This window comes from Mobula birostris, chromosome 9, assembly GCF_030028105.1.
Source record: "Mobula birostris isolate sMobBir1 chromosome 9, sMobBir1.hap1, whole genome shotgun sequence".
Classification (NCBI taxonomy): Eukaryota; Metazoa; Chordata; class Chondrichthyes; order Myliobatiformes; family Myliobatidae; genus Mobula; species Mobula birostris.
The window spans coordinates 105,117,991-105,142,068 of NC_092378.1; the positions used below are offsets into that span (position 1 = coordinate 105,117,991).

General features: G+C 44.0%; 1 protein-coding gene across 1 annotated transcript in view; it reads right to left on the reverse strand.

The window, feature by feature from the left end:
- myo15aa (myosin XVAa) overlaps positions 1-24,078 on the reverse strand; it is a 183,966-nt gene that overhangs the window by 57,162 nt on the left and 102,726 nt on the right. Inside the window, exons 41-46 of the mRNA XM_072267294.1 lie at positions 23,060-23,135; positions 18,008-18,123; positions 17,797-17,915; positions 13,241-13,382; positions 11,335-11,446; positions 9,120-9,194 (exon numbers count right to left, since the gene is read on the reverse strand). Coding sequence (XP_072123395.1) covers positions 9,120-9,194; positions 11,335-11,446; positions 13,241-13,382; positions 17,797-17,915; positions 18,008-18,123; positions 23,060-23,135 — 640 coding nt within the window. The remainder of the gene's footprint in view (positions 1-9,119; positions 9,195-11,334; positions 11,447-13,240; positions 13,383-17,796; positions 17,916-18,007; positions 18,124-23,059; positions 23,136-24,078) is intronic.

Consider the following 24,078-nt stretch of genomic DNA (forward strand, 5'->3'; position numbering starts at 1 on the left):
CTAAAAGGGACCTTGAGATATGTTTGGCAATTAAGACTAAAGGGAATCCCAAGGTACTAAACCTTCAAGGTACTAAATGCTTCACATCGGTATTCACCAAGGAGAGGTACGTGGGTGATAGCAAGATCAGGCATGGGAATGCTGATAGGCTAGAATAAGAATGAGGGAATGTTGGGCCTCTTCATCAGTCAAGGTTTGAGAATGAAAGTCAGGAAGTCATGTTGCAGTTGTATAAAACTTTAGTTAGGCATCATTTGTGTACGTGTGCATTGTGTGTCACTCTGATCACCCTCTTACAGGACGTGGAGAGAAAAAAAATATAGTCCGAGTCCCTGTGTCCATGAATGTTGCTGCAGTCTGCAGTTGAATACAAAACAGCTTGACTTCTGATAAACAAACACAGGGGGTCGCACCAACTCCAGCATGGATGCCATGCCACACCACCTGCAGCACGCTGGTGGAGCGCCTGACTCCGACACCTCCCCCTAGGCAGCTGCAAACAGGCGACACGGAGGCTTGAGGCCTAGTCTTTGCTGCAACTGAGGCCACACAGCTGCCTTGCCGTTCACCAATAATCCAACAAATTCAACTTTTGATATCCCACACCACTGATGCCCAACAGGGACTTGAGATCACAAGAAAAGCGACTAAGATGTTCGCTCGCTGTTGGACCAGCACCGCCTTCAGTTTCTCCAGCACCGAACAACTCACTGATGGGGTAGACCATCAGTACTTTAAGTGCTTAATGTCTAGCAGAGTCTTGTGATCATAAAACTATGTTTAAAATGACAATAACACCATTGGTTGACTCCATAGAAGCTGCTGCATTCATCAAGCATGTCATCATCTTACTGGAAGTGAGAAGTGGCAGGTGGGCTTCAATCCAGAAAAGTGTGAATTGATTCTCTTCGGAAGGTCGCACTTGAAGGCAGGATGCAGGGTTAATGGCAGGTTTCTTAACAGTGTGGAAGAACAGAGTTCTTGGGGTTCAGTGGGGTTCACATCCATAGGTCCCACAAGGCTATGGTGCAAGTTGATAGGGTGGTTAAGAAGGGCTATGGTGTGTTGGCTTTCATTAGTTGGGGAATTCAGTTCACGAGCTGTGAAGGATTGCAGTAGCTCTATAAAACCTCAGTTAGACCACACCTGGAGTACAGGTATTGTGTTCAGCTTTGGTGGCCTCACTGTAGGAAGGATGCGGAATCTTTAGAGACAGTGCAGAGGAGAATTACCAGGATGCTGCCTGGATTAGGGAGCATGTCTTATGAGGATAGGTTGAGGGAGCTTCCTTGGAGAGGAGGAGGAAGAGGGGTGACGACAGAGGTGTACAAGTTTGTAGGAGACATAGTTTGAATGGAGAGCCAGAGACTTTTTCCCAGGGAAGAAATGGCTTATTCAAAAGGGGGGTCATTTTAAGTCATTGGGAGGGAAGTATAGGGGGGAATATCAGAGAGTTTTTTTTACACAGTTAGTGGTAGGCACATGGAATGGGCTGTCAGTGGTGGTGGTAGAGACAGGTACAAGTATGCTTGGAAAGGCATGAGGCTGAAAGAAAAATGGAGGGCTATGTGGGTTAGATTGATCTTGGAGTTGGTTAAAGGGTCAGCACAGTCTTGTGGGCTGAAGGGCCTGTACTGTGCTGTATTCTTCTATGTTACCACTTACTACCTTGGGATTCATTTGCTTGCAGGCATTTATAGGAATATAAAGAAATACAATAGAATTTACAAAAAAAATTATATACAAACAAAGACTGACAAAAACAATGTGCAAAAGAAGACAAATTGTGTAAATAAAAAAACTGAGAATATGAGTTGAAAGAGTCCTCGAAAGTCAGTCTGCAGGCAGCAGGATCAGTTCAGAGTTATGGTGAGTGAAGTTCAGGAGCCTGATGGCTGTACGGTAATAGTTGCCCCTGAACCTGGCAGTGTGGGACCGGGACCCATGACTTCTGTGTCTCTTGTCTGATGGTGGTAGAAAGAAGAGAGCACGGCCTGGATGGTGGGGGTCTTGGATGATGGATGCTGCTTTCTTGTGGCAGCGCTCCATGTAAATGACTTAATGGTGGGGAGGGCTTCGCCCGTGATGGATTGGGAACTATCCACCACTCTCCATAGTTTCTGTCTGTTCCTGAGCACTGATGTTTCCATACCAGATCATGATGCAACAACGAGGAAATCTGCAGATGCTGGAATTTCAAGCAACACACATAAAGGTTGCTGGTGAATGCAGCAGGCCAGGCAGCATCCCTAGGAAGAGGTACAGTTGACGTTTCGGGCTGAGACCCTTCGTCAGGACTAACTGAAAGAAGAGCTAGTAAGAGATTTGAAAGTGGGAGGGAGAGGGGGAGATCTGAAATGATAGGAGAAGACAGGAGGGGGAGGGATGGAGCCAAGAGCTGGACAGGTGATTGGCAAAAGGGATATGAGAGGATCATGGGACAGGAGGTCCAGGGAGAAAGAAAAGGGGAGGGGGGGAAGCCCAGAGGATGGGCAAGGAGTATAGTGAGAGGGACAGAGGGAGAAAAACGAGAGAGAGAGAGAAAAAATTAATAATAATAATAATAATAAATAAATAAATGAATAAGGGGGTACGAAGGGGAGGTGGGGCATTAATGGAAGTTAGAGAAGTCAATGTTTATGCCATCAGGTTGGAGGCTATCCAGACAGAAAATATGGTGTTGGAACAAGTTATGATGCTCCCCACTGTGCACCTATAGAGGTTTATCAAAGTTTTTGGTGACACACTAAATCTACAAGAACACCTAAGAAACTTGGAGACACTGTTGTGCCTTCTTTGTAATTATAGTTCTGTGCTGGCCCCAGGACAGATCCTCTGAAATCATAACACCAAGGAATTTAAAGCTTCTGACCCTCTCCACCTCCGATCCCCTAATGAGGACTGGCTCATGGACCTCTGGCTTCTTCCTCCTGTAGTTGATAATCAGCTCTGTGGTTTTGCCGACGTTGACTGAGAGGTTGTTGTGGCACACCTCCAGACACACACCAGAGGGCAGAGGTTTAAATTAAGAGGGGAAAGTTTAAAGGAGATGTGCAAGACAGAGGGGTAGGTACCTCCTCTAACTTCCGCTAATGCCCCACCTCCCCCTTGTACCCCATCTGTTACTTATTTTTATGCACACATTCTTTCTCTCACTCTCCTTTTTCTCCCTCTGTCCCTCTGAATATACCTCTTGCCCATCCTCTGGGTCCCCCCCCCCACCTCCTTGTCTTTCTTACCAGACCTCCTGTCCCATGATCCTCTCGTATCCCTTTTGCCTATCACCTGTCCAGCTCTTGGCTCCATCCCTCCCCCTCCTGTCTTCTCCTATCATTTTGGATCTCCCCCTCCCCCTCCAACTTTCAAATCCCTTACTCACTCTTCCTTCAGTTAGTCCTGTCGAAGGGTCTCGGCCTGAAACGTCGACTGCACCTCTTCCTACAGATGCTGCCTGGCCTGCTGCATTCACCAGCAACTTTTATGTGTGTTGATTTTATTGCTACCCTCTGCTATCTATCACTAAACCAGTTTTGACCTAATTGGCTTGCCATGGATTCCATGTGGACCAGCCTAATGTGTAGGACTTTGTCAAGTACTAAAGTTCATTCAGACAATATCTACTACTTGTTTTTATCAATCTTTTTAGTTAGCTCCTCAATACATTCAATCAAAATAGTGAGATAGGATTTTCCCTGCACAAAGCTGTGTCAACTATCCCTGATTAGTCAGTGCCTTTCCAAATCTACATAATTCCTATCGCTTGGGATTCTCTCCCATAATTTCCCTGTGGCTGATTAATCCTAACTCGCCTGTACACGCTACTGTTCTTAAATAAAGGAACAGCATTATCTATCCTCCAGCCTTTGGCTCCAATCCTGTGGCTAACAAAGATGTAAAAATCTCAGTGGAGCCCCAACTATCTCTTTCCTTGCTTTCAATACCAACATGGAATAGATCTCCAGCCCTGGAGATTTATTGACCCTTGTCTATGCCATGGTGCCTCCTCCTTCTGCTCGAGATTGTCCACGTATTGCTCCCTGAACTTGTAATCTTCCATATCCCTCTCCTTGGCAGTATTCATTTAGGACTCGCCCATATCACCTGGCTCCATACATAGATTACCCATTTTGTCCTTTAAGGAGATCCGTAGCCTTCCTTAGCTACCCTCTTGCTCCTGATATACTTTAAGAATGCCTTGGGATTCTCACTAATCTTTCTTGCCACAGATTAACTCATGGCTCTTTTTTGCTCTAATTTCTCTCTTATGTTCTCTCTCACACACTACATTCCTCAAGAAAGTCCAATTGCCTTTACCTGCCATGTACTTCCTTTCAAACCATTAGTAAGTTTATGATCCAAGATTCCCTAATCTTACCATCTTTGCTTTTCACCTTGTTCAGAACATACTTGAGCTCAACTCTTATGAACTCTCTTTGAAGAGACTCCTACTTGTCTGCTATTGCTTTGCCCACCAGGGCAGGGGAGCCTCCTTTGGACAACAGTTTAATTACTGACTTTTTTTCCTGTTTAGAAGAGGCCTGCTTCCTTCAGGATTTGACCCTGTAGGACAGACAGTAAGGGCTGCTGGTCTCTCAGCACAGTATTCTTCTCTTTGTATATCTGCCACAGAGCCAAATCCTTGATAGATTGACTGTGGTATATCTTTCTTTCAAGACATTTGATCTGCATGAACTCCCTCCTCACCATCTTTGTCCACCATTTTATACTCTCCTGACAGAAGAGATATGAGCCGTGCCCACATCCTGTTATAGCCTCATTGTGGGGAAATCTCCTTGCTTCCTTCTCCAGCCAGTCAAGAACTGACTTGAAAAGTCAGCAACTGAGTTGTAAAGTACCTGTTTGTGGAAGCCGTTCAACGAAGATGAGCTTTGCGGACGTAAGCCAGTGACCCCAAAGTTTACTGCAATGGGAGCTACTGAGACATAGGAGGCATACAGCAGTGAGAAGTTGAGGGAATTAATTCCAGTTCCAGATGAAGGGTCTCGGCCCAAAATGTCAACTGTTTAGTCCCTTCTTTAGATGCTGCCTGACCTGCTGAATACTCCAGCGTTTTGTGTTTGTGGTTCTGGATTTCCAGCATCTGCAGAATCTCTTGCGTTTATAATGCTGGCTCCATTTTGTCCGGATCACAAGATAATGGAGTCGGAGAGCTACTTCCCCCATTTCTCCCTGATGATTCACTGATCCCTTATCCCAAGCAGCAGCTGAAATCTCCTGAGAATGACGGAACTCAAGAGAAAGGTTATTTGTTTAACGATGTGTGCTTGGAACACATTGGGCCTGGAGGGTCATACACGTTCACAAAATGCAAACTCTTTTTTACAAGACTCTACTCGTTTTACCCACCATGGCGGGGGAGTCACCTTTGACCAGCCTTTGACTTTTTTCCTGTTTAGAAGAGGTTTGTGTCCTTCAAGATTTGACTCCATGAACTCATGCTCAATATAAAGTTGAAATTTTACAAAGCACACGTGAAGCCTCACTTGGAGTATTGTGGGCAGGTTTGGGCCCCCTATCTTAGAAAGAATCTGCTGAAACCGGAGAGGGTTCAAAGGAGGTTCACAAAAATGATTCAAGGATTGAACCGCATGTCATACGAAGAGCGCCTGATGACTCTGGGCCTGTATTCACTAGAATTCAGAAGGGTGAGGGGTGACCTCATTGAAACCTATTGAATGCTGAAGAGCCTTGATAGAGTGGATGTGGAGAAGATGTTTCCTGTGGTGGGAGAGTCTAAGACCAGAGAACACAGCCTCAGAATAGAGGGGCGTCCTTTTAGAATGGATATGAGGAAGAATTTCTTTAGCTAGAGAGTGGTGAATCTGTGGAATTCTTTGCCACAGGCAGCTGTGGAGGCCAAGTTTTTATGTATATTTAAGGCAGAGGATGATAAATTGTTGATTGGTCAGAGCATGAAGGGATATGGGAGAAGGCAAGAGACTGGAGCTGAGAGGAAAATGGGATAAGCTATGATGAAGTGGCAGAGCAGACTCGATGGGCCAAATAGTCTAATTTTGCTCCTATTATATTATGGTTTTCTCGGGCAGACAGTAAGGGCTACTGGTCCCTCAGCACATTCTGAAAGTGCCTCAGCAGGCTGATGTATGAAGGCTTCACCCTTACCAACCTTGGATCCATGTGGCTTCATCTCCCAGAACAGTGTTGGCAATGAACAATGCCAAGGTCTCTCCAGTAACATAAAATGATCACAGTGAGCTGGCGGGTTGTTGATATACAGTGTCTGATCACAGTGAGCCGGCGGGTTATTGATATACGGTGTCTGATCACAACTGAGCCAGCGGGTTATTGATATACAGTGTCTGATCACAACTGAGCCGGCGGGTTATTGATATACGGTGTCTGATCACAACTGAGCTGGCGGGTTATTGATATTCAGTGTACCAACTCTGAATGTAAAACTTGGACAACTTCAGAAAGCACTAAACACAGCAAACATGCACACACCAGATTTAAACACACAGATTAAAGACAAGAGTAAACCATGTTTACTTAAATCAGTTCTCTTGCCAAAAGGCTGGAGCCCTTCTAAGATTATAGAGCAGTAAGACTGGAAGAAGGAAGATTAAAGAGAGAAGTGGAGAAGTAATCGGTGAGTTTGGGCATTCACTGAATGAGAGCCCCCAAGAACCCACAATAAAATAGGAGGGGGAGTAGGAGTAGGCCATTTGGCCCTTCAATCATGACCATTATGCAATATGGCCATGTTTGATCTAACTCAAACCTCACCAATTTTATAGAGTTTTTCGAGAAAGTTACTAGGAAAGTTGTGAAGACAAGGTAGTGGATGATGTCTATATGGACCTTAGCAAGAGAGTATTCAAGATCCCACATGGGAGGTTGGTCCAGAAGGTTAAGTTGATTGGCATTCTGGATGAAGTAGTGAATTGGATTAGATATTGGCTTTCTGGAAGAAGCCAGAGAGTGATAGTAGATGGTCGCCTTTCTGACTGGAGGCCTGTGACTAGTGGAGAGCCATAGGGATTAGTGCTGGATCCATTGTCATTTGTCATCTACATCAAAGATCTGGATTATAACATGGTTAATTGGAACAGCAGATCTGTGGATGACACCAAGATTGGGGGTGTAGTGGACAGTGAGGATGACTAACAGAGATTGCACTGAGATCTGCACCTGCTGGAAAAATGGACTGCAAAATGGCAGATGGAATTTACTGCAGACAAGGGCGAGGTGTTGTACTTTGGTGGGACCAACCACAGTGGTCTTACACAGTGAACAGTAGGACAGTGAAGAGTGTGGTAGAAAAAAGGGATCTTGGAATGCGGGTCCATAATTAATTGAAAGTGGCAGCACAGGTAGATAGAGTCATAAAGAAAGCTTTTAGAATAATGGCCTTCATGAATCAAAGTACTGAGTATAGGAGATGGGGTGTTATGTTGAAGTTGTATAAGATGTTGGTGAGGCCTAATTTGGAGTATTGTGTGCCGTTTTGGTCACCTACCTACAAAAAAGATGTAAATAATGTTGAAAGAGTACAGAGAAAATTTACAAGGATGTTGCTGGGACTGGACGACCTGAGTTATGAGGAAAGATTGAATAGGTTAAGACTTTATTCTTTGGAACATAGAAGATTGATAGGAGACTTGATATAGGGATACAAGGTTATGAGTGGTATAAATAGGGTAAATGCAAGCTGGCTTTTTCACTGGAGGTCATGGATTAGGATGAAAGGTGAAAAAGTTTAAGGGAACATGAGGGGAAACTTCTTCACTCAGAGTGTGACACGAGCTGCCAGCACAAGTGGTTCATGCAAGCTTGATTTCAACATTTAAGGGAAGTTAGAACATAGAACATAGAATAGTACAGCACAGTACAGGCCCTTTGGCCCACAATGTTGTGCCGACCCTCAAACCCTGCCTCCCATATAAGCCCCCACCTTAGATTCCTCCATATACCTGTCTAGTAGTCTCTTAAACTTCACTAGTGTATCTGCCTCCACCACTGACTCAGGCAGTGCATTCCACGCACCAACCACTCTCTGAGTAAAAAACCTTCCTCTAATATCTGCCTTGAACTTCCCACCCCTTACCTTAAAGCCATGTCCTCTTGTATTGAGCAGTGGTGCCCTGGGGAAGAGGCGCTGGCTATCCACTCTATCTATTCCTCTTATTATCTTGTACACCTCTATCATGTCTCCTCTCATCCTCCTTCTCTCCAAAGAGCAAAGCCCTAGCTCCCCAGGACAGTTACATGGATGGGAGGGGTATGGCGGGCTATGGTCTGGGTGCAGGTTGATGGGGGTAGGCAGCTTAAATGGTTTGGCACACAGTAGATGGGCCAAAGGGCGTGTTTCTGTGCAGTACTTTTCTATGACTCTATAAATGATGAAAGATATATAGTACAGTGAGTGAGAGTCATTCCACAAAGTCAGAAATTAAGATTTAAAATCAGGACAAAATCTACACAGATAGGTGCAGCAAGCTACATTGTACTTTTCTAAGCCTCTACGGCTCAATCCAAGGTAAAAGTGTTACACAGAAAGGTGAAAATGAACAACGATAAAAATAAACACACTGAGATAGAGTAATGGAATGAAGTGGAAGAATAACAAAGAAAGGTGCAGTCGCAGATCAGGGTTTATGAAGAAACATCCTGAAAAGGATGAACACAGGAGTAACGTGAATAGGTAACATAGGGAGGCAGGCGTTAACAGAATAGTAAGAAGTACCTGCTGAAAAGTAATACTGTTTCAGGAAACATGGTTTTCAGATTTTCTTCCCCAGTTTTCACCCTCATCTCCTTGACTCAGAGATCTTCAGTATCTTTCCAATGATCAAACCGGCCACAAAGTGCAGGGCAAAGTCCTGTCCAGTTGGCACAGACAATTTCAAGGCAGGGGAATCTGGACTGGACAAAGAAAGCTCAGACTGTGCACACTAAACCTTTATCATCCACACATGCAGAACTGAAACTGAGGACCAGTCATTTCCAATAATGGACTAAGAGCAGGAGGGAATCCCCCCGGACCATCAAATTTTTAAAATACTAACACAGAAAATGGGAAGAATGGCGTACACACAAACAAATCAGAAAGTACGATGGTTACGCTTCAAACCCACCAAAATCAGGAATGTGCTTTCTTAATTCCTCCACGTATATCACCTTCTTCCTGACTACACATCCGTAGCATCGGTCTGAGGGCAGTCACAAATAATCAAGGGAACAGTGAGAGAGCGGTGAGGAAACAGCACCACTTGTATCTTATTCACACTTACCCGCATGAGGGAATGAATTCGTACTGGGACAAAGGAAAGATCCACTTTACATCAGGGCGAAAGCCAACACATACCCACCACGAGGGGATGTACCCACATGTCCCGAATGCAGGGAGTGAAGAGACACTGGATGAGCTGAGAGCCCGAATCCACAGTTTCTGAGTCCAGAGTGTGAGTCCACACTCATTGAACTGAAGGGGTAAAATTCACCGATCCCAGGGTTTGAATCCACAACTGCTGGAACCAGACTGCGAGTCCACACACTCCGAGCTCAGGGTCTGAGGCCACGCTCACCGATCCCAGGGTGTGAATCCACAACTGCCGGAACCCAAGTGTGAAACTACACTCACTGAGTTCACGGTGTGAACCCACAACCGCTGGAACCAGAGCGTGCAACCCTCGCAAAGTATGCAATAAGGTTAAACAAATGATTCTGTGAGAATTTTTTCTCGCACAGCAGACAAAAATGTTGTGACGTACAACAGAATTTCTAGCCATTGAGCTGGAAACTCACCACGAAACCTACAGTAATTGGAGAGAGTACAGAGGAGGTTTACTAGAATGTTTCCTGGGTTTCATCACCTAAGTTATAGAGAAAGGTTGAACAAGTTGGGTCTTTATTCTTTGGAATGTAGAAGGTTGAGAGGGGGACTTGATAGAGGTATTTAAAATTATGAGGGGGATGGATAGAGTTGACGTGGATAGGCTTTTTCCATTGAGAGTGGGGGAGCTTCAAACAAGAGGACATGAGTTGAGAGTTAAAGGGCGAACGTTTAGGGGTAACACGAGGGGGAACTTCTTTACTCAGAGAGTGGTAGCTGTGTGGAATGAGCTTCGAGCAGAAGTGGTTGAGGCAGGTTCGATATTGTCATTTAAAGTTAAGTTGGATAGATATATGGACAGGAAAGGAATGGAGGGTTATGGGCTCAGTGCAGGTTGATGGGACTAGGTGAGAGTAAGAGTTCAGCATGGACTAGAAGGGCCAAGATGGCCTGTTTCCATGCTGTAATTGTTATATGGTTATATATATGGTTATAATTATGGCGAGGTTCTAAAATCAACTGTTCTGTGCACAGTTTTCCCATGTGATGACCCTGGTTTTGCTCAGACCTTGGTGATCACTGGTCATTGTTGTGTTATGCAACAGTGGGAAGAGAACTGCAACTTCTTTCATCATGCTCCCCCACCCTGCCAACCCACAACACCAACCAGTTAAGGAGCATGTAGTTTTACGAGGCTAATGAGAGCACTTCATGGTGCTTTTGGCTCAGTATCTGGACCCTTGTATCTGCTCCATCATTCAGTATGACCACAGCTGACCCTTTCACCTCAGTGCCTTTTTCCTGCACTTTTCCCTTGACTACCCCCAGTATCCAAAAAATATGTGAATTCCCATTTTTAATATTCCACTGAGCTTCCATTTTCCTTGCTGGTAGAGAATTTCCAATCCTGAAAAAGAAATAATTGTTCTAATTTCAGTCATGTATGAGCAACTCTTATTTTGAATGTGAATTCTGGTTCCAGCCACCCCAGCCAGGGGAATCATCATGTCTGCAATTACCCTATCCAGCTACGTAGGAATATTTCATATTTAAATAAAATCCGCTCTTTGGAGGGTATAGACTCATTCAGCTTCATCACTCCTCATCAGACTGTTCTCTTCCCCAGAATAAATCAGGTTACTGTCATTGCAAATATTTCTTCATTAGACAGAGAAACTGGCTCCACACTCAAACGTAAAGTTTCAGTTTTACCAGGATCAAATGCAATTGCAGTAAAATGCTGTTATTTTTGCACTGAAATCCTCTTTCAATAAAGATCACTTTATTGTTGCCTCAGTAATTGCTTGTTGCACTTGCGCACTGGTCACCAGTGATTCATACACAAGGATACTGAAAATCCCTGCTCTTTACGGCCCAATACTCCACAAAAGGCATTGGTTGGACAACCTAGCTCATTATAACTAATTCAAGCGTTCAGATTTAAGCATAAGGCAGTAGCCATTTGGATTTTTAGCTGAGCTCTAAGAATGAAAAGTTAAATTCCCACAGATACTGACCATCTTCCACACGATCTGAGGATTGCAGGCAGATGATGTCTCCTTTGTGAAATCGTAGGAAGGAGCTGTCGTTTGTGATGTGGCTCTTTACTGCTACAACATAATTAGAATCCTGCAAGTAGCCACAACACAGGCGGCGTTAGCTCTCTGCTCTAACAACCAAGTTATTGTTATTATGCATCACAGGGCACGTAACAAAATATTTTATGATACTTTATAAAGTAGATAGTGAGCAGTATACGGGCAAGGAGAAAGCAGATACTGTTAATGTTAATGAAGAAAGACATAAAGAAATAAGCACTTAAGAGGCAATAGAGACCAGGGAAGCAGAGATCACAACATCCAACCTCCCATCACCAGAGAGATTCCTCGCTGATATCTCAATCCCAGCTGACAGGAGAAACACTCTGTTATTGTCAGTTATGTCTGCTTGTGCAGAGCAGTCACGCTTTAAAGAAGGGTCATTTCTAGAAAACTTTCAAATCTTTTTTTCATTATTTAAAACTTAACGATATTTGAGGTTAAGCATTGTGACCTAGACTATTGATTGGTGCTCTTTAGTCAAAGACTGAACATCCACTTAATATTGCATAGACAAGTTTTAGTCAATGTAATGAATCAGAGAAATCAATAACCCACAAGTAATGAAATATTAAAGACTAGAAAATCTGTTTTAGAAAATCTGTTAGTTGGGAGGTAGATATTGGCAGGGACACTGGTCAGAACTCCACTGGTCTTTCATCAAGGGATGTTTCACATCCACATGAGAATGCAGTCAGTTTTAATTTAATACCTCATTTGAAAGACAACTCATTGCTTCCTCAGCACTGCCCCTTTGAATACCACCCCCAATAGGACTGCATTTATTCAGCACTCTCCCCGATAACTCAATGTCCCTTCAAAACCATCCCCAACGGGACTGTGTTTATTCAGCACTGTCCCCTTGATAACTCAATGTCCCCACAAAACCACCTCCAATGGGACTGTGATTATTCAGCACCCCCTTTTGATAACTCAATGTCCCCTCAAAACCACCCCCAATGGGACTGTATTTATTCAGCACTCTCCCTGATAACTCAATGTCCACTCAAAGCCACCCCCAATGGGACTGTGTTTATCAAGAACCCCCTTTGATAACTCAATGTCCACTCAAAGCCACCCCCACTGAGACTGTGTTTATTCAGCACCCCACCCTGATAACTCAATGTCCCCTCAAAACCACCCCCAATGGGACTGTGATTATTCAGCACTCCACCTTTGAAAACTCAATGTCCCCCCAAAACCACCCCCAATGGGACTGTGATTATTCAGCACTCCACCTTTGAAAACTCAATGTCCCCCTAAAACCACCCCCAATGTGACTGTGTTTATTCAACACCCCCCCTTTGATAACTCAATGTCCCCTCAAAACCACCCCCAATGGGACTGTGTTTATTCAGCACCATCCCTTGGATAACTCAATGTCCCCTCAAAACCACCCCCAATGGGACTGTGATTATTCAGCACTCCACCTTTGAAAACTCAATGTCCCCCTAAAACCACCCCCAATGGGACTGTGTTTATTCAACACCCCCCCTTGGATAACTCAATGTCCCCTCAAAACCACCCCCAATGGGACTGTGTTTATTCAGCACCATCCCTTGGATAATGTGCTGCTTTCACAACACAAGTCATTGCACAGTGCCGTGCTCTCATAGCAAAGCAAAAATCTGTGTAATTTGTCCAAATCTTTGGAAACAATCTTGAAGCTTTGTCTCACAAAGGAGAGATGACCACTCACTGACCAAGGCCTATTGTTTTTAAAGCTTAGAATTCTGTTGCTACCTGACAGGATTCATGAGTGGGTTTTGAAACCTCCCTCATACACTGACTGCATGAGTCCGACTGAAAACAAGCCCTCACTCACCTTCTTCAGCTCAGTGATGAAGTAATCAATCATACTCTTTATTTGTGGAGCCTTGGAGGAAAACAAAATCAGTTTCTCATTGGTGAGGTTGAAATCCAACATGTTTTCAGAAGGGATGGTGACAAACATGATGTCTGTGTAGCTGTAAAGCAATCATAATGATACTGATTAGGCTGTTTTTATAAAATTATAGCTCTGTGTTTCCAGGGCTTCTTGGAAACTAGGATCCTTGTCTAGTCCAACATGCAGAATTGCAATATACAGTCAGTGGCCACTTCATTAGGTACACCTTCTTGCTAAAGCAAATATCTAATCAGCCAATCATGTGGCATCAACTCAATGCATAAAAGCATGCAGACATGGTCAAGAGGTTTAGACCAAACATCAGAATGGGGAAGAAATATGATCAGAGTGACTTTGACTGTAGAATGATGGTTGGTGCCAGATGGGGTGGTTTGAGTATCTCAGAATCTGCTTATCGGGCTGTGATTTTTATGCACAACAGTCTCTAGAGTTTACAGAGAATGGTGTGAGGAACGAAAAAATAAATATCCACTGGGCAACAGTTCTGTGAGTGAAAATGCCTTGTTAATGAGAGGCCAGAGGGAAATGGCCAGGCAGTTTCAAGCTGACAGGAAGGCAACATTAACTCAAATAACCACACGTTATAATAGTGGGCTGCAGAAAAGCTTCTCAAAATGCACAATAATTTGAACTTTGAAGTGGATACGGGCTACAGCAGCAGAAAGCCACAAAATATACCTAATAAAGTAGCCACTGAACGAAGAGAGTCTGGTAACTCATAGACAGAATTGGAAGGAATCTGGATGTTAGCAATGGGACAGTTTAAAGGTTAAAAGAAAAACATAGATTGGTGGTGGTGGTGGGGGGAAGTGTGAGTGGGATTGGAGGATTGGAGCTCAGAGTATAGAAGTGAGGAATTTAGTGAATGGGAGTTCAGAGGTGTGGGTAGGCTTATGTTCAAAAGTTCGAGAGTGCAATTCAGACATTTGAGAGTGGGGGAAACAAAACAGAGATTGGAACTCTGAATTAAGGGGACCTCAGAGGTTGAGTTGGGGTTTGGGGGAGTTTGGGAAGATCTGCTCTATACATATATTACGTGTTTTCCTTGGGGATGGTGGTTGCTGCTGGGCATTTGTTATCATTCAAACTAGACAGCTGAGAAACTTAATCCCTTTGCCACAGGGACATGCTTCCCACTTAAAGAGGAACCAGTTGATGGCAGATTATTATATCTACACTGATGCTACTAATTTCACAAGATTAGGGAGGATCACATCTCTAAATGACTCAGGCACTTCCTATTACACGAGGAAGGATTAACATTGGTAAAAATGGCCCATTTGATTGGTACCCCTTCCACAAGCATCCAATCCCTCCACCATCAACGAACAGTTGCGGCAGTGTGTACTATCTGCAAGATGCACTGCAACAACACGTCAAAGCCCCTAAGGCAGCCCCTCATCTTCTTCCTGTGAGTGACCTCATCCTGTTCCTGATTCGCATGTTCCCATGTAAAAACAGTAAGTTTTGTTTTACACACTGTAGCATCTTTAATATAGTGAAATGTAAGACGGGTGGTGGGGGTGGAATCTCATTGAAACCTATTGAATATTGAAAGGCCTAGATAGAGTTGATGTGGAGAGGATGTTTCCAACAGTAGAAGAGTCCAGGACTAGAGGAAGCAGTCTCAGAATAGAAGGATGTCCCTTTGGAACAGAGATGAAGAGGAATTTCTTTAGCCAGAGGGTGTTGAATCTGTGGAACTGATTCCCTCAAATGACTGTGGAGACCAAGTCACTGGGCATATTTAAAATGGAGGTTGAAAGATTACTCAGGGCATCAGTGCTAATGGGAGGAAGGTGGGAGGATGGGGTTGAGAGGGAGTATAAATAAATCAGCCATGATGGAATAATGGAGCAGGCTCAATGGGCCGAACGGCCTAATTCTATTACTATGACATATGGTTTCATGGCCTTATAATACAAACATAACAATTTATAAATGCAGTGGATTATGGTTAGTTGGGACACAATCAGGACCGGTACATTTTGGTACAATTAAGCAGTTGTGTCAATTAGCTGAAGTTTCATGCAAATAATTAAAAAGGTGTAAGTTTAACTGAGTAACAAATTAAGTATTTAAGTACAATCTAGAACAAATTAGAACACTCCCAATCCTACTACAGTACTTTAAAACTGTGCATTAGTTCCTAATAGTTATCAATAGAGGAATTCATCCAGTGTGCACCGTCGTGTCCTTTTGACAAAAACAGCGCAGACACCTAGTGCAGATAATGGACTGCCTTCATACAATACTTTCGATGATTCTTCCAAATGTTCATTTTCATGGTAACATCCAAGATGTTTGTCAATTCCTTCGAATTCTTTGTAGTTTCTAACTTGCTGAAGTAGTGAGATCATTTCATTTACTCTCCCGGCCGTTTCTGGCATCTCCAAGCCTGAATGCTTGAAACCGCAGTGAGCAAAACAGTTCTGAATTGTCTTACTGCTTACTTCTCACCAAATATCAGTGACAAAAATCATTGCTTTTTGAACACAAACACACACACCTGACCCTGTTTCAAAACTTTTCACTCTAATCATGGTCTAGTGTCTTACGGCCAAAGAAGTACACATGACTAACACTAGTTAGAAACTGTTTGGAAATGGTTTCCTGTCCCAATTAAGCAGCATATGTGTGTGTGTGGCCTCCGTCAGTCATGGTCGACCATGGGTACTGCGCCTCTGGTAGTCACTGGTTTGTCGAGCAGCGTCGACTGTGGCTATTGAGGCCGCTCCTGGAACGGTAGGCTCTGTCACAGTTGCTGCATGTGTAAGGCATTGTGGAATTGTTGTCTGCTGTCCGCTGTGCTCTCCATTTAGCTCTCCGCTCCTCAGACCGACTCAGGATCACTCTTTCGCCTTGCTCTAGGTGCTGCTGAAGAGCACCTCACCATTTGTTGCGGTCATCTGCTGTATCCTCCCAGCACTCGCTGTTGATTTTTAAGGTTTTCATGTCGTGCTTGTACAGGTCCTTGAAGAGAAGCTGGGGTCTACCAAAATTCCTCTTGCCTGTTGCTAGTTCACCGCAGAGGATGTCCTTTGGCAGTCTACCATCCTTCAAATGATGGACGTGGCCCAGCCAGCATGGTGTCCGAAATAAACAAAGGGAATCTTGCCTACTTTCTCAATTAGTTTTTGTTCTTTAAGAGCTGACCCAAATAAGTGGCTTTCCCAATTAATCTGAATCCACTGTATATTATAAATACGAAATTGTAAATATGAGGTTAGATATAAAGGCTTGGATGAGGATTTCAGTAGCATAGTGGAGTGGAGTGAAGTAGGGACATTGTTGGTAATGTGGAGGCAAAAATTATACATTGTGATGGAAATGCTCATTTCAGATTCAGATATAATGCAAAGTTTTGATGCTGTCTAACTCAGCCTCAGACCATTGCCAGGAAGAGGCAATGTATTGGTAACAAGGAAGCAGAATGTGTTAAGGATTGTGAGCAATGGCTTTGAGACGATGGCAGAGGCTTCCTTGGAGGCTTGCTTGGTGTTGTATTGATTACAGAAAACAAAGCTCTCAACTGTTACGCTTATGGAGTGTCAGCCACTTCTAACCAGGATATGAACGGGGCAGGTCTACAATAGTCAAGGGTATCCTTGGGAGGACAGTTGTGGCTGGTGTTTATTGGCAGTAGATTCTGAGGTAAAGTACTTTGTGAAAACAACAACAATCCCTGGTGTAGTGGTATAGTCAGTTAAAACTTTGCTTTATTGCCCAAGAAAAATCACAGAGGAAGGCCAGTAAAGCACAGCAGCATCTCTACTTCCTTAGAAATTTGTGATAATTCGGCATGACATGTAAAACTTTGACAAACTTCTATAGATGTATGGCAGAGAGGATATTGACTGGTTGCATGATGGCCTGGTATGAAAACACTAGTGCCCTTGAATGGAAAATCCAACAAAAAGTACTCCCCACCGGTGAGTACATCTACATGAGCGTTGTCGCAGTAAAGCAGAATCCATCATCAGAATGAAAGCACAGGAGGCTCAGGGCTCGCTCCATCAGGGTCAAGAACTAGTTATTACTTCTCATCATCAGGCTTTTAAACCAAAAGGGGTAATTTCACTCAACTTCACTTGCCCATCACTGAACTGTTCCCACAACCTATGGACTCACTAAGGACTCTTCATCTCATGTTCTTGATCTATCTCTCTCTTGCTTATTTATTTATTTATCTATCTATTTATCTATCCATGTATTTATTCAAATTTTTTCTTTCTCTTTGTAATTACACAGTTGTCTTTTACACACTGGTTGTCCGTCCAGTTGGTGAGTCTTTCATTGATTCTTTTATGGTTATTAGATTTATTGAGTATGCCCACAAGAAAATGAAAATGACTCTCTGTACTTTGATAATAAATTTACTTTGGATTTTGAACTTTAAAAAGGCACACAAGGATGGGGCATGTCAGCTGGACAGGATAAGGAGAGAGCACAAGTGTGTCTTTTCTCTGTACCTGTAACTTCTGAGTACCCTCAGGTTCTCTGCTGGTGTGTTACGGCCTCTCACTAGTTTCAGCAGACTAATTCCTTTGTGGGACACTCCCAGAACCTGCACGCCAGTGCCAACACTGCCCTGCAAGAGATTCATAAATCATTGCAAATTTGCATCGCTAAACTGTCAGGCAAATTAAATGAAGTACACAAATCCAGGAAAGTTGTTCTCACAGATGCAGGAAACAAACGGCAGAAGTACACGTCCCAAGACTCTTTGGCTGCCATTACAATCTTCCTCTTAGCAGCTTCATCTTTCACCAAGGCTGAAACTTGAATGTTGTTTTCAGCTGAAGAAGAGAAGTAAGTCATGTTATATAAGCTGCAGATGCACATTCCGTTCGTTCAAAAGGAAAGCTTTTAAATATCAAGGATAGACTGACGTTTGGCTCTTTAACATTTGGGCATTTCACGGTAAATACTGACAATATATTTTTAAAAATTGATGAGTAGAAGGGATCAAACAAAGAAAAAGCTTTAGTATGAAGGAAACAGGATTATCAACTAAGATACAGTCAATTTAATCCATCACTCTTCACTCTGACCTATCTGTCTGTGACTTCTACACTGCTATAATGGGGCCAAATCCTATTAGGGCATTAATGCCAGAAACTGACCTTTCCATTGATATTCCTTCAGGTCTCTCAGTTTACTTAGCGTCACTCTTATCTATACCCTATGTTACTGACTCTCCAGTGATGTCAATAAAGCCTCATATTCCTTACCCCAGCACCTTACACTGGCTGTAACTACACTGATCTCCCTTATACTGTCATTTTGCAGCTCCTAGCAGTGATTTCTGAAGGAACAAGCAGATTATTTTGGCAGGAATCTACCGCAGATGGGGGACTCTCTGGCCGGCCTGGACCCTCCAACATGGCCACAAGGGCTGGGTAGATGATGTGGTCCTACTGGTCTACTACCCTGTTTACTCTTGTTCTTCTGTTTTGTCTTCATTAGATAAGCTTCAGAAATAGTACTCCAATAACAAACAAGAGAAAACCTGCAGATGCTGGATAGCTTCCAACCTGATGGCATGAGCATCGATTTCTCTAACTTCCGGTGATGACCCACCCCCCTTCACCATTCCCCATTCCCCATTCCCATTTCCCTCTCTCACCTTATATCCTTACCTGCCCATCACCTCCCTCTGAAGCTCCTCCCCCTTTTCTTTCTTCCATGGCCTTCTGTCCTCTCCTATCCGATTCCCCTTTCTCCAGTCCTTTATCTCTTTCACCAATCAACTTCCCCGCTCTTTACTTCGCCCCTCCCCCCTCCTGGTTTTAACTATCTATCACCTCGTGTTTCTCCCTCCCCTCTCCCCGCCCTCTAACTCTGACTTGTCATCTGATTTTTCTCCAGTCCTGCTGAGGGGTCTCGGCCTGAAACGCTGACTGTACTCTTTTCCACAGGTGCAGCCTAGCCTGCTGCGTTCCTCCAGCATTTTGTGTGTGTTGTTCAGGTTCAGATCTGTATGAGTGCAGGAAGTAGTGCTAACATGGTCATCAATGAACTGAGGATGTAGTCGAGGAAGGGCAGAAACACGGACTGTTCTAAGGTTCCTGCAAAAAGCTGGGAGAGAAGATGGCGACATGACGCAGCTCGCAGCGGCCACTCCCATGGTGATGTCTGTTATCTGTCAAGTAGGGTGCCGTGCACAATCCTGATTTGATGGAGACGGACATGAGAGCACGGAGGAACATCTGGTGAAACTTCTGAAATGCCTGTTTCGCTGCCGCTGCTACTGTGTGATCCAGAATCTCCGGAGGGGAAGGCCCCGAGTCCTCGGCTTTGCTTGTTGCTCGGCAGCCGGGGCGGGTCGAAGCACTTGGCAGAGATGGTGCTCGGTGCTCGGTGTCGGAGGGCTGGTCGGAGGCTCGAAGTTTTCGGACGGACTCAGAGTCGGCTCTGGTCGGGTGCTTCCAATGCATCGGCAAGTTTGCGGTGCTTGGAGGTTAATGGCAGGGAGAGTTTCTCCCTTCTACCGTCTGCGTGAGATGATGGGCTTTCGGGACTTGAGACTTTTTTTTACTGTGCCCATGGTCTGCTCTTTATCAAACTACGGTATTGCTTTGCACTGTTGTAACTATATGTTATAATTATGTGGTTTTTGTCAGTTTTAAACAAGCATCACTCCCCACTGACATCTTAACTACATTCTACAGAGGCGTGGTTGAGAGTGTGCTGACCTTTTGCATCACAACCTGGTACTCCAGCTGCAGTGCTGTCGACGAAAAAGCCTTGCAAAAGGTGGTTAGGGGAGCAGAGAAGGTTATTGGGGTCTCCCTACCTTCTGTCCAAGACCTCTTTCAGAGTCGATGCCTCCAGAAGACACGGTACATCATTAAAGACCCCTCACACCCTCTCCATGAACTGTTTGTTCTTCTGCCATCAGGCAAACATTACAGGAGCATCAAAACTAAAACCACAAGGCTACTAAACAGCTTCCTCCCACAGGCAGTCAGACTGCTAAATAGCTGCTCCACCTGACTCTGCTTTGGACACTTTTAACTTGCACTGGACACTTATAACTGACTTTAACTGACATGTAGCTATTGTGTTTTACTATTTATTATTGTGTTTATTATTTAGTGTTGCATTTGTTATGTTATAATTGCACTGCCCCTGAGAAAGACTGTCTCTTTCTGCCCTGCAGAGCTAACGTATGGTTAGAATGACAATAAAGTTTTTTGAATCTTGAATCTTTAGTCTTGGTCTGTCTTGTGTTTCTGTGATATCATACTGGAGGAACACTGTATCATTTTTTAATGCATGCATTTCTAAATGACAATAAACGAGGACTGAGTGTCCTCATAATCTAATCTAATCTAAATGCTGTGCATAGCCTTCCTTTCAAACGGAGCAGCTAAGTGGAGCTGAAGATGAAGTTGTTCAATTTGACCACATGAAGTTGAGAGCAGAATGAAAGTTAGTCACAAAAGTTGTAAATTTTTCATATCTTCCACAAGGGCAGTAAACATCAGCCATATCTTCCCCTCCCACCCTCATTCAGTGTTTGGAAGGAAGCATAACCTTCACGTCTCCCTGATCAGTTCTTCCATTTTCCATCAGTAAATCTTATTCTGGTGTTTTTCTATGCATCACCACTTCCCTTCCTACAAAACTGTCCTTTCAGGTAAAGCACTGATTGACTTGCAATGTATTACATTCAGGACCCACATTGTAGCCTCCTCTAAACTGGACAAACTAAATGTGGATTGGGTGATCCCTTTGCAAGGAAACCCATGATCAGGATGCAGTTCCAGACGCTTATCACTTTAATTTTTCATCATCCTTCCCCCACCCTTACCCCGGGTCTATAAGCCTGTTATAATGCAGCCCAAAACATGCATGAGGAAAAAGACTTCATCTTCTGTCTAATTAACACACACAAAATGCTGGAGGAACTCAGCAGGCCAGGCAGCATCTATGGAAAAGAGTAAACAGTCGACATTTTGGGCCGAGACCTTTCATCAGGACTGGTAAAAAAAAAGATTAGAAGTCAGAATAAGAAGGTGGGGGGAGGAGAGGAAGAGCTACAAGGTGGCAGGTGATAGGTGAAACTGGGAGAGGAGAGGGGTGAAGTAAAGAGTGGGGAAGTTTATCGGTAAAAGTGATAAAGGGTTGAAGAAAGGCGAATCTGATAGGAGAGGACAGAAGGGCGTGGGGGAAAGGGAAGGGGAGGAGCACCAGAGGGAGGTGATGGGCAGGTAAGTAGATAAGGTGAGAGAGGGAAATGAGAATGGGGAATGGTGAAAGAGAAGGACAGGAGGCAGTTACCGGAAGTTAGAGAAGTCAATGTTCATGCCATCAGGTTGGAGGCTACCCAGACGGAATCCAAGGTGTTGCTCCTCCATCCTGAGTGTGGCCTCATTGTGGCAGTAGTGGAGGCCATGGACTGTCATGTCGGAATGGGAATGGGAAGTGGAATTAAAATGGGTGGCCACTAGGAGATCCAGCTTTGTTTTTTTGGATGGAGTGTAGGTGCTCGGCAAAGCGGTCTCCTAATCTATAACAGGTCTCACCGATATACAGGAGGCCTCACTGGGAGCACTGAACACAGTATATGGCCCCAGCAGTCTCACAGGTGAAGAGTTGCCTCACCTGGAAGGACTGTCTGGGGCCCTGAATGGTGGTGAGGGAGGAGGTGTAGGGGCAGGTGTAGCACTTGTTCTGCTTGCAAGGATGAGTACCAGGAGGGAGACCAATGGGGAGGGACGAATGCACAAGGGACAAGGGACATAGGGAGCAATCCCTGCGGAAAGCGGAAAGGGGGGCAGGGAAAGATGTGCTTGATGGTGGAATCCTGTTGGAGGTGGCTCTCCTCTTCCCCCGCATCTACATTCTACTTGCCCCTTCACCTCCTCCCTCACTATCATTCAGGGCCCGAAACAGTCCTGAAGAAGGGTCTCGGCCCGAAACAGCGTCTGTTTACTCTTTTCCATGGACGCTGCCTGGACTGCTGAGTTCCTCCTGCATTTTGTCTGTATTACTTGGATTTCCAGCATCTGGAGATTTTCTCTTGTTTGCATCTCATCTTCTGACTGGCACGTTTCACCATGTGGAATCAACTTCAGATAAACAATTTCAGATTACTTACTTTCTCTGTTTATATCAGAATTGGTCAGTTCTGCTGTAGGTCATCTATCTGTAATATTGACTTAGTCTCTCTCCCTCCACCAGCACACACTGACCTGCCAGGCAGTTTCAACACTCTGAATTTCACAGCTTCTACATCTTCCTTCATTTACTTTCTGCTCACTAACTGCTCTCATTGTCCCATCAACTATATTGCTTCATCAACAGTTTATCACCCTGGAAACCTTGTCTCTTCCATCAGAGATATTTCCTCTGTCAAATTTATCCCTGTCCATTCACTCTGCAGCTTAAAACTAACCCATTTTCTCATTTCTTGTATACTGATGAAGAGTCTTCAGCTTCAAATATTAGTTGTTTCTCTTTCTACACAGTAGGTGCTGCCCGACATGCAGAGACTTTTTAGTATTTTCAGCTTTTAATTCAGTTTTCCAGCATCTGCAGCTTTTTGATTTTCATTCCATCACTTGTATTTGTTTTACCTTAGAACTCATGCTGGTATAATACTTCCACCCACTTTAAAATTTATTTTTCTCTAAAATTTCACCCACTTTAAAATTCATTTACTCTGATAGCCTTCCCTTTTTTCCTCATTCCATCCTTTCTCCCAGGAGATTTCAGAATACTGACCGAGTAACGATCTCATCTTCATTTGCTGCTCTTTGTCCAGCCGCACACACGTTTCAGAGAATGTGTCGTGCACGATCTTTGCAGAAATTAAAGCAGAAACAGAGGTGTTAAGAAGTTGCATGGCATCTCTACAAAGGACTCTTCATGAAAATTTCCGCCTTTCCAAGCTAAATTCTTCTTTTTTGAGGCTGTAACTTATTCCCAAGGATCCACTTCTTTATATACACCTTTATCAACTCTTCCTCCCCTTTGACTAATGGGATTCTAGCTTGTAGATAATTCACAAGTATCTCCTATTCCATAAAATTACCAAATTGAATTAGATTTCAGTGTGTAGCTGCAGTATTTGTACATTTATTTGAAGTGTAGACGTTGCGCTATTAAGCTTCAGGCAGTTGAATATTGACTACTGTAACCATAGAACATACAGTACAGGTCCTTCAGCCCACAATGTTGTGCTGACCCCTAACCTGGTCCGAGATTAATCTAACCCTTCCTTCCCACGTAGCCCTCCAGTTTTCTTTCATCCATGTGCCTCTCCAAGAGTCTCTGAAACATCTATAAGACACAGAAGCAGAATTAGGCCATTCAGCCCATCGAGTCTGCTCCACCATTTCATCATGGCTGATCCATTTTTCCTCTCAGCCCCAATCTCCTGCCTTCCTCCACTCGCATCCCTTCATGCCCTGACCAGTCAAGAATCGATCAACCTCTCCCTTTAAATTACGTAAAGACATGGCCTTCACACTTGTCTCTGGCAACAAATTCCACAGATTCACTACTCTCTGGCTAAAGAAATGACTCCTCATCTTTGTTCTAAAAGGACGCCCCTCTATTTTAAAGCTGTGTCCTCTGGTCCTAGACTCTCCCACCATAGGAAACATCCTCTCCACATCCACTCTATCAAGGCCTTTCACTATTTGATAGGTTTCAATTAGGTCACCCCTCATTCTTCTGAACTCCAGTGAATACAGGCACAGAGTCATCAAACACTCCTCATACGACAAGCCGTTCAATCC